The sequence below is a fragment of the Gymnoscopelus microlampas genome, assembly GCF_963454915.1.
Source record: "Gymnoscopelus microlampas genome assembly, chromosome: 8".
Lineage (NCBI taxonomy): Eukaryota > Metazoa > Chordata > Actinopteri > Myctophiformes > Myctophidae > Gymnoscopelus > Gymnoscopelus microlampas.
Genome location: NC_139945.1, coordinates 32173921 through 32183931, shown reverse-complemented (window position 1 = coordinate 32183931; position 10011 = coordinate 32173921). Strand labels below are relative to the sequence as shown.

The following is a 10011-nucleotide window of genomic DNA, read 5'->3' as shown; positions in this document are numbered from 1 at the left end:
AGTGTCACTGTGTTGCCATAGGCTTTCTTGGGTTTAAAATCCTCTTAGCAGACCTTGTATTGAACTGTACTTTCCTGTGCTTTTTTTTGTCGCAAACTGCTAATAAAGTATTCAATCAATCAATCAATCAATTTGCAGTTGCCATGTCTGCTTATTATAAGCAACTTTGAGCTTGTTTTTCTGTAAAGTTGCTTGTAAATATTGGTAGTTGCGGGTTCCGTTTTTTGGGCTTGTTTTTAAAGTGTAGTTATTTTGTATATTATATTTTAATTATTGTTTAAACAGTCCTAAAATATGTGCATGTCAAGGACGCCTCAAATGAATGTATTTCTCAGCAGATCCCCATCTGATTTTTTGTTTTTTTCAAAAATATTCCAAATATTACTTCTCTTTTTCTTGGGCTTTTTAGTCCTATTTAGTTGACCTTGTATTTGAACTGTACTTTCATGTGCTTTTTTCTGCAAACTTCTAAATAAAGTATTCAACCAATCAATCAATCAATCATTGAAGATATAAAAAAAAAAAACAGATCTACAACCTCACAACGCATCGCGAATGCGACGCATTGTGAGCTTATAGATCGGCTATTTTCAAAGAGCCAATGTACTGTATAAACCAAAGTGTTTAAGTGCTTAGCCTATATAAGTTGCTTCGTCTGGGCTTGTTTTCGTAGACCTGGCTGCTAATTTCTCTCACAGAAGCTGGCAACGGTGGGCTGATACCTGGGGCAGCCGCAAGGCGTCGCTGCTTGACAACAACTGCTTCCATTTTGTTTAGTAGATAGCCTAGCTCGGACCGGCTACTGCGGCTAGTAGCAAACCAAGTAGCAGCCAGCAGACTGCAGAGATGGATCATGAGGGCGAGGAGCCGGGTATAGTCCACTCTCACAACACCTCTTCAGGTTCCAAGTCAGGCGGCGACAAGATGTTTTCCCTGAAGAAGTGGAACGCCGTGGCCATGTGGAGCTGGGACGTGGAGTGTGACACCTGTGCCATTTGTCGAGTGCAAGTCATGGGTGAGAACTATGAGCAGGGACTGCTTCTTCGTGATGCTAGCCCCCGGCTAACATGCTAACATTGCTAACGTTTATTATAAGCCAGCAGCGTTCAGATTCACTGTAATGATAATAATAATAATGTCTTCATTGGTTTACAGATGCCTGCCTCCGATGCCAGGCTGAAAACAAACAAGAGGACTGTGTTGGTAAGACTTTGTTCATCGTAAATGTTTGGTTGTCATCTAAGCTAGGTCTTGAGAGAAATAAGTAACCAGGCTATGAAATAAAACAAGGCAAAAAGAAGCAACTATATTGTAGGCTACATGAGACCTTTAAACATACATACATCGGCTATTTGAAAAATAGCAGATCTACAAGTTGATCTGCTATTTTCAAAGAAATGTTAAAGAAAATGTGGAATCTTTTTAAAATGTTTTAGTAACACAAATGTTGTATGGGGTCCCTGCTCCCTGGCATACAATGTTTTCAGATGGGGGTGCAGACAAATACATATTAATTTGGGAGTCTTTGCCATGAATGTTTGAGAACCACTGGATTAAACAACATTAGGAAACAAGCCCAAAAATAAGCAACGACACTTAAGAAACAAGGCCAAAAAACCGCAACCACCAATATTTACAAGCACCTTTACAGAAAAACAAGCCAAAGTCGCATATAATAAGCAGACCTGGCAACACTGTTGGCTAGCTAGCTTAGCTAGTAGATGAAGCTTGCAGTGTTGACCACTAGCAGGGTCCTGTGTTAAAGGTAGGGTAAGTGATATTTTTTGGTTAAAACAAAAAATATTTTGTTAAAAGCACTATATTCTGATAGTAATCATTGCTATAGAGTGTGTGTTCAGTAACAGGAGTCTCCATGTCTCTCCAGCTCTTTAATAAACAGAAAATACATTTTCCGGTAGGTGTCAAAATCTCAGCCAATCAGGAGAAAGTACCCATTTTTAAGCTTCATTTTTATAGTGTTCCAGTTCCAATTTTGCCTGCTCATTTCTTAGTGTCATCACTTCCAATTTCACTTGTTTAATCTATATCCTGATTGAGTTCTCTATCCTGATTGGATACAATTGGAAATTAAACTGAAACAAAAATGCATTTTCTGTTTTATAAAGAGCTGGAGAGACAAGGAGACTCCTTTTACTGAACAAACACTCTATAGCAATGAGTACTATCAGAATATAGAGCTATTTAACACTTATTTTAACCAAAGAAAATCACTTACCCTACCATAAGTACAGTAGGTGACCACCTGAGTGCTTTAGCCTAGCCTTTAACGGGATAGGTGGACAACAAAACAGTCTGGGCACTAGGGAAATCTGGGCACCTTGGACGAGTGTGGGCACCTGGAAGAGTGGGCACTTAGAGGTGGAGAAGAGTGGGCACTTAAGAGGTGTAGAAGAGTGGGCACTACCGTTTTAAGCAACTCTAAAAACAAAGGCCCACTAAAACATTTAGTTGTTATGTTAGTTAATGCGTGTATTTAAAAGGAGAACATGTGTGTGCCTTTTGATTATATCTTGTGACCCAAAGATACAGTAGTAAAAACTTGTTTTATAGCTTTACATTGTATTAACTATGCAAGGTGATAAAGAACCTCACATTATCATTGTTGTGTTCTATAAATTGCATGCTAATGTCTCACACTCTCTCTCTCTCTCTCTCTCTCTCTCTCTCTCTCTCTCTCTCTCTCTCTCTCTCTCTCTCAACAGTGGTATGGGGAGAATGCAACCACTCCTTTCATAACTGCTGCATGTCCCTGTGGGTGAAACAGAACAATCGCTGTCCTCTTTGCCAGCAGGACTGGGTTGTACAGAGAATTGGCAAATGAGCCCTACTTCTTGGCTATGTCTTGCTCGCACTCCATTTGTGCATCTGATAGTGATGACAGTGTGGACACTGATCACTGTAATCCCCTGTGCAGAGCAATTGATACATCCAGCTCTGCTTCTACTGTAGGTGCAAGTGCATGCTGTTGTCATTCTTCTGATATCACAGGAGTACAATGGACAATATTCAGGACATGAGGACTTTGACCTGATCATGATGGATGGAGAGTTATGAAGAGGAGGTTGAGCCTAGTTGCAATGCTTGGTCCAGTCTAGCTTTGTGTTTTTGCTTGTGGTGATGTCCAAAACATCTTGAGTAGATGTCTGGTTGTTAAAAAACAATAAAGAATTGTTTTAGCACTGAATATATGCACATTTGTTCATCTATTATTTGCTTTTTGTTAATCGATTATTTGCCATGTGATTGTGCTGTTTTATTTCGTTTCAGGAGGTATGTCAAATATAATACATATTTGTGCCTGATAAGCAGTAGTGGAGCTGAGCTGGTAGTTGGCTGTTTGGCGTCTTTTGACATTTTACTCTTTTCTTTTTCAAACGAAGCTGAGTTGCACTGTACTTGGTGCATTCTTTGCCAAAAATGGCGTTGAGCTTGTAGATTGGTTATTTTTGGCGAATGTTTCCCCCAGAATAGGGATGCTGGATTGACTGTGGAAGGGTTAGGGTTGTAGACTTGGCCAATAGTCTACTGCGTTGTAGACTATTGGCCAATCACGGTGCAGGATTGGTCAGTGTCCAAACCTCACTTATAGGGGGCGGTTACACCGCCCCAAAAACATACACCATAAAATCCTACGTGTTAATTTATCCAGGGCTAAATTGACCAGGACTTTGCAGTGTTCCCTGCATAGTATGTAGACTAATGTACTATATGCACGTCTAGAGCAATGTGGAAGAAAGTCATGTATTTGATTACTTTTTAGAGTACCCTTTTGAGATGTTGGATGAACACTGACTTCAGTCAATATCTAGGAAGACTTCCCATAAATAGACAAAATCCTTAACACTTCCCAGAGACTAATTGGTTTGTTTTACAAAGTGGTGTTTGAGGTCAAATGTTGCCTCACTGTCAATCTCTCTGCAGCCAACATCAGACTGTTGCTGGCTGCTGTAAATAGGAATGCATTTAAAAGTATTTTATTCTGGCTTGTTCAATTATAGCAAGTTTGCAGTCATGACGTTTTCATTCTGTTCCTGTACAGTAATGCACAATAAGACGTACAGTGTGCTCTACCAAGACTGCTTAATCTCCTCAACTAGACACCGTCCTTAAAATGGCTTTTAGCTCATTATTGCCACAGAAAGCTATAATCAACCATGTGTTAAGACTAGTACCTGCTGCTGCCTCATTGTATCATGCTGTCAGTCCTGTTGCAGCATACAGGCACTTGGTGTGTTTTCTAAAAATAGGCACGCCTAAAGCCTCTTATGTTCAAACAGCATAAGTTGCTTTCCCTGAGTACTGTCCACAAATACACTCTCAAAGACACTTAACTAACGACAAATCCATCATGCTATTTTTAATTCCAAAAGAGGCGTGACATGACGTTGTCCAGGGTAGTGGCTCAGGTGCCTGAGGTGTTAACTTGTGCCTGGAACCTGGAGAGGAGAGTAATTGGGTGATTCAGTCAAATAGGAGCAGCTTCTCTGTGGGTGACTCATGATAAATTCAGCAGAAGTGGTATGGGGTCACTGGACAATCTTGTGGCCAATACAGCCTACCTGAAAGCCCAGGCAGGAGATTACACAGAGCTAAGTAAACGAAGATGCAGTCTGGTACTGCCCAAGCCTCAAAGGTCCTCTGCTACCAGGGAAGCAATGTGCAAATTAGGGTATGAGTCACTCTGTGAGCTACAGCCTATTGGGAAATTGTTATTCAGACAGTTTCTCATGGCATCCAACCCACAGTATGCAGCAGCCGCTGACTTCCTGAAGGAACTGAGCGATTGGGCTTTGATAGAAACTGGAGCCAAGAACAGAGCCCGACAGAACATTCTAACAAAGTTCTGTGAAGCTGACTCGGAGAGCTTTCTGTGTTTCCTTACCAGGGATGTGGCTGAAAGATGCAAGGTCGTGTCAGACAAAGACTTTGAAGAGGTAATGATGAGCATGGTGAGGGAGGCCACCAGGAATTTCCTGAGAAAAACGCCCTTCTCTGAGTACCAGAAGAGTCCTTTTTTTGATAAGTTCCTGCAGTGGAAGGACTACGAGAAGCAGCAGATGATCAGTGACAGGTACTTTTATGAGTTCAGGACCTTGGGGAAGGGAGCCTTTGGTGAGGTAAGTGTTTTTTGTAGAGATCATAATATATTTAAAAGTGAGATGAGATGATATAATAAAACACACAAGTGTTTTGGCACAACATGTTCTTAAACAGTTATTAAGTACTTCTATTTTACTTCAGTATTTCCATTTTTCAATACTTTATGCTTCTAGTCCAATACGTCTCATAGGCAAATATTGTACTATTTAATCCACTACAATTATTTGAAAACTTTAGTTACTAGTTACTTTGTACATTTAGATGATTATAAAACATACATTAAGCCCTATTTTATACTTTGTCTATTCGAAAATAGCCGTTTTACAATCACAACGTGTCATATCACGAGCTTGTAGATCTGCTATTTTACTTTGGTACTATAAGTATATTTTGATGCCAATACTTTTGTACTTTTACTCAAGTACAATGTTGACATCAGGCCCTTTACTTGTAACAGAGTATTTCTATATTGTGGTAATGCTGCTTTTACTCAAGCCACAGATCGAAAGCCCATAAATGTGTCCCATAGAGATTTCCAAAAATATTTATATTCATTATTTTAAACCTGGAACCAAGCCATCCAGGCTCCTGGTGAATCATGACCACAAAACATTTGATTCTGTGTCAAAACATATATGAATGTTTAATTATATTATATAAAATATTTTATAAATACACTTTTTTGTTTTGTGTTTTTCAAATATCTTTTGACACAGAATCAAACATTTTATGGTCATAGTTCACCAGGGGCCAGGATGGCTTGGTTCCAGGCTTAAAATAATTCATATAAATATTTTCAGAAATCTTGATGGGGGAAATGAATGGGCTTTCGATCTGTGGCACCACAAAATGGCCGCCACTGCTATTTCCTATAGTGGCGGTAAATGTTAAAGACTAATGGCCCATGCACTCTAAGGTAAAGTTCCATTATTTATTTTTTCCTAGGTCTCTGCTGTCCAGGTGAAGCACACAGGTCAAATGTATGCCTGCAAGAAACTGGAGAAGAAAAAGTTGAAGACGAAATGTAGTGAGAGAATGGCCCTGTCGGAGAAGCAGATTCTTGAGAAAGTAAACAGTTTATTTGTTGTCAAACTGGCCTATGCCTACCAGAACAATACCCATGTGTGTCTAGTCATGAACCTCATGAATGGTGGAGATCTCAAGTTCCACATCTATGACCTTGGGGAAAGGGGCCTCCGCTTGGACCGTGTTGTTTACTACACTGGCCAGATCATCACTGGAATCCTACACCTGCACTCCATGGATATTGTGTACCGCGATATGAAGCCTGAAAACGTGCTGCTGGACAGCCACGGTCAGTGTAGGCTGTCTGACCTTGGGCTTGCTGTGTTGCAGCAGGGAGGAGATTCTATCTGCCAAAAGGTAAGTGTGAAGGTGTGCAGGCCTGATCCAAACCAGATGAACCATAGCTTCCCTCTTCTTGGCCAAACATTTGGGCCAAAATAGCAGATCTACAATCTATACTTGCAGATTAGCTATGTTCGGCGAAGAGATTTGCTGTAGGAAATCAAAAAGTAAGTATAGACTAGTATAGACCCCTGGGGGACTCCAGTCAATGTAGTACAGGTATATACGTTAAGTATAAATTAGATTAAGTGGTTAAGGTTTGGTGATTATGCCACACACACTTAAATTAATTTTGTGAAGGAATCAATCAGCACCTTACTGAAAACTAATGAGACTTTTCTTCAAGAATTATGAAAATGTAAATTTCTATTTTTATCACACAGCAAAGTAGTTTTAGTATAACATGTCTGATGGACCCAATTTGCCCTCACCCAGTAATGTGTGTGTGTGTGTGTGTGTGTGTGTGTGTGTGTGTGTGTGTGTGTGTGTGTGTGTGTGTGTGTGTGTGTGTGTGTGTGTGTGTGTGTGTGTGTGTGTGTGTGTGTGTGTGTTTCCGCAGGCCTGCGTATGTGAATGTGTGCGTATGTGTGTCAAAACCAAAATACGGAACTGCATTTATTGTTTGTTGTGTGTCAGTAATGTACTGTACATACAAATAAGATGTGTTTGCATACAACAATGACCATGCATATAGCTGGATACAACCGACATTTTACATTGTAAAAACATAAGACCACATACTCCCTACAGCTTTTAGAAAACATTATTAACACAAAAGCTCTACAATGTTCAATGCCACAGTGTCACACCATGTCTGTGCCACTCCCTATAGGGTAAAATCATCTTAACATTTACCAATGGCCATTGAGCATCCTTATCCTGGCAAAAGGTTAAGGAGACCTATAAGCTGATTATAAGCCTTGTGGGAAGCAACATTTACTGTAGTTAACAAGGAGGACTTTCACTGCTTTCACTTTCATGAGTTTTGCTTTCTCAAGTTGTATCTCAATTAGAAAGCATCTGAACCAGTGAATGATATGAGGGTTTATCTGTAACTGATGCATTTTCGATAGGAGGAGAATGTCCGACTGTGTTAAATGTGGATGAAAAGGACTCTTGCATAGTTTCTTCTCTTCTTCATTCCTAACTAGTTTTGTCATGTTTGATCGATTGAATACATTATTTCAGGTTTGCTGAAAAAAGCACATGAAAGTACAGTTCAATACAAGGTCAGCTAATAGGATTTTTTTTTTAAACAAGAAAGCCATTTGCTTGTTTCCATTGGGGTCCTTTGTACTCAATTCATAGTGACATTAAATGACAGACAGACATACACTACTACTGTCCGTTGTTACATAGTTCTTGTTCTTCTTTGGTTTGTATTAATGACTGCATGCAGTACCTACCTGGATAGTAAACAGAAACAAACTAAAGAACCAAATTCATGGCCACAGACAAAATGTACCAGTAAAGAATAAATACCCAGTACAAAGCAAGCACAGTGATAGACCAATCCCAGAGGCATCATGGGTGTATGCTACCCACAGGTGTATGCTACAGAGTAATCAGATGGAGAGAAAAGAAAATTCATGCTCAAAACAACTTGACGAGAGCTCCAGACTAAATTATAATAGTGTGACACACTTAAGGCAACGTCGTTGTTTTTAATGAATAAAAAATCAATTTGGCCTTGAGACAGTGTCACACCTCTTCCTGTCAGCAATCAGCCATTACTTCCTTTCACTGGGCTGATGCCGAACATAATAATTAGCACACACAGAAAGGACACCATGGAGACAGTGTGGGAAAACAGGCTGGGCTCGTGACACTGACTACGCTAGAAGTGGATCCATTTTGTACTGTTCTCCTCCTTCACCCTGCACTGTTGTTTGTTTGTTTCTCTCTAGGCAGGTACACATGGTTACATGGCTCCTGAGATCCTGAGGCAGGAGGGCTACTGGACATCGGTGGACTGGTGGGCTCTGGGCTGCAGCATCTATGAGATGGTGGCCGCCCGCTTGCCTTTTAAAGACTTCAGGGAGAAGGTGCTGATGGAGGAGCTGAACCGCCGCACTCTGGAGGACGACTGCAAGTTTGAACACAAAAACTTTGACGCCCCCACCAAGCATATCATTAGCCTTTTCCTCAGGAGGAGGCTTGAGCACCGGCTTGGTTGCAGGTACGTATTACAAAAGAAAACATGCCACTAAAGGGTGAATGAGGCAGAATATTCGGTGAAAACCTAACAGTGGGAGTTATTATCAGTGGTGTAAAGTAACTAAGCACTGTACATTTACTCAAGTACTGTACTTAAGTACAATTTTGAGGTATTTTTTACTTTACTGGAGTATTTCCAATTTTCAGTCCTTTTACTTCTACTCCACTACACCTCAGAGGCAAATATTGTACTTTTACTCCACTACAAATATTTGAAAACTTTACTAGTTACTTTGTATATTTTGTTTATTATTACAAAACACACTAACCACTTCAGCCCTATACTATATAGTACATTCTGAATACTAGACTTTTACTTGTAATGGAGTATTTCTACATTGTGGTATTGATACTTTTACTCAAGTAAAACATTTCAGTACTTCTTCCACTACTGGTTATTAGCCATAAAATGACCTGAGCAGCTGATAGTGCTTCCAGCTGGTGCCTGCTAAACATTGCTGAGGCACAAGATTGCACCAGGGGGCGCTGACCTTCATGCACAAAAACTGAATTGAGTATTGATAGAAGTATTCCTTGAAGAAGGTGCTCTATTGATTTCATATAACAGGGGTCTTCAACGTTTTCAGGCCAAGGACCCCCTAGCTGAGAGAGAGATGAAGCAGGGACCCCCTCTATATTGTATAAAATTGTGTTTCAGATACACTTTTGCTGCTCTTTTTTCCCTCTACACCTACAGTATAACTCTTTGCCAAAAATAGCCGATCTACAAGCTCGCAACGCCTCGCTGCGAGGTGTTGTGAGCTTGTAGATCTGCTATTTTTGGCTTAAGTTCTCCTCAGAAAAGGGATGCTAGGGTTCAAGTGGTTAATGTAAAAAAGAATCATATCACACAAACATTTGGCGGACCCCTGTAATAACTCTGAGGACCCCCTACTGGTCCCGGACCCCCTGTTGAAGACCCCTGTCATATAAGGTAACTTGAACAACATATATAACATATATAATACTAATTGTTGTCAGTTAATTGTGAACGACCATACCATTTTTGTTGCATTTGATGCATTTTAACAGAAGTGTTTTCAGTTCACAGATGATGTCTCTGTCTTATATTCTTTCAGATAATATCTTTCTGTTATGGCAATTTCTTTAATGTAAAATTTGTCATGCAATGTGTCATCACATCCCATTTCACAGAAACCACAACCTCTCTCTTTCTGACATTTAGGGGTGAAGACCCACGGAAGCACGAGTTTTTCCGGAATATCAACCTCCCTCGTCTCGAGGCAGGCCTAGTGGAGGCCCCCTGGGTGCCCAACTCCAACGTGGTCTACACCAAGGACACAG

General features: G+C 40.3%; 2 protein-coding genes across 2 annotated transcripts in view; both read left to right on the top strand.

Annotated features, from left to right (window-relative positions):
• Nucleotides 1–777: 777 nt before the first annotated feature.
• rnf7 (ring finger protein 7) lies at nucleotides 778–3205 on the top strand. Its single transcript, XM_084063946.1, has 3 exons — nucleotides 778–1015; nucleotides 1156–1203; nucleotides 2724–3205. The coding sequence occupies exons 1-3, from the start codon at nucleotides 847–849 to the stop codon at nucleotides 2840–2842; spliced, it is 336 nt and encodes a 111-aa protein (XP_083920072.1). The 5' UTR covers nucleotides 778–846; the 3' UTR covers nucleotides 2843–3205.
• Nucleotides 3206–4541: 1336 nt separating this feature from the next.
• LOC311050175 (rhodopsin kinase grk7-b-like) overlaps nucleotides 4542–10011 on the top strand; it is a gene marked incomplete at its 5' end in the record, with an annotated part of 6553 nt that continues 1083 nt past the window's right edge. Inside the window, 4 exons of the mRNA XM_084064153.1 lie at nucleotides 4542–5138; nucleotides 6067–6504; nucleotides 8397–8668; nucleotides 9893–10011. The exon at nucleotides 9893–10011 is cut by the window's right edge and continues 1083 nt beyond it. Coding sequence (XP_083920279.1) covers nucleotides 4542–5138; nucleotides 6067–6504; nucleotides 8397–8668; nucleotides 9893–10011 — 1426 coding nt within the window. The remainder of the gene's footprint in view (nucleotides 5139–6066; nucleotides 6505–8396; nucleotides 8669–9892) is intronic.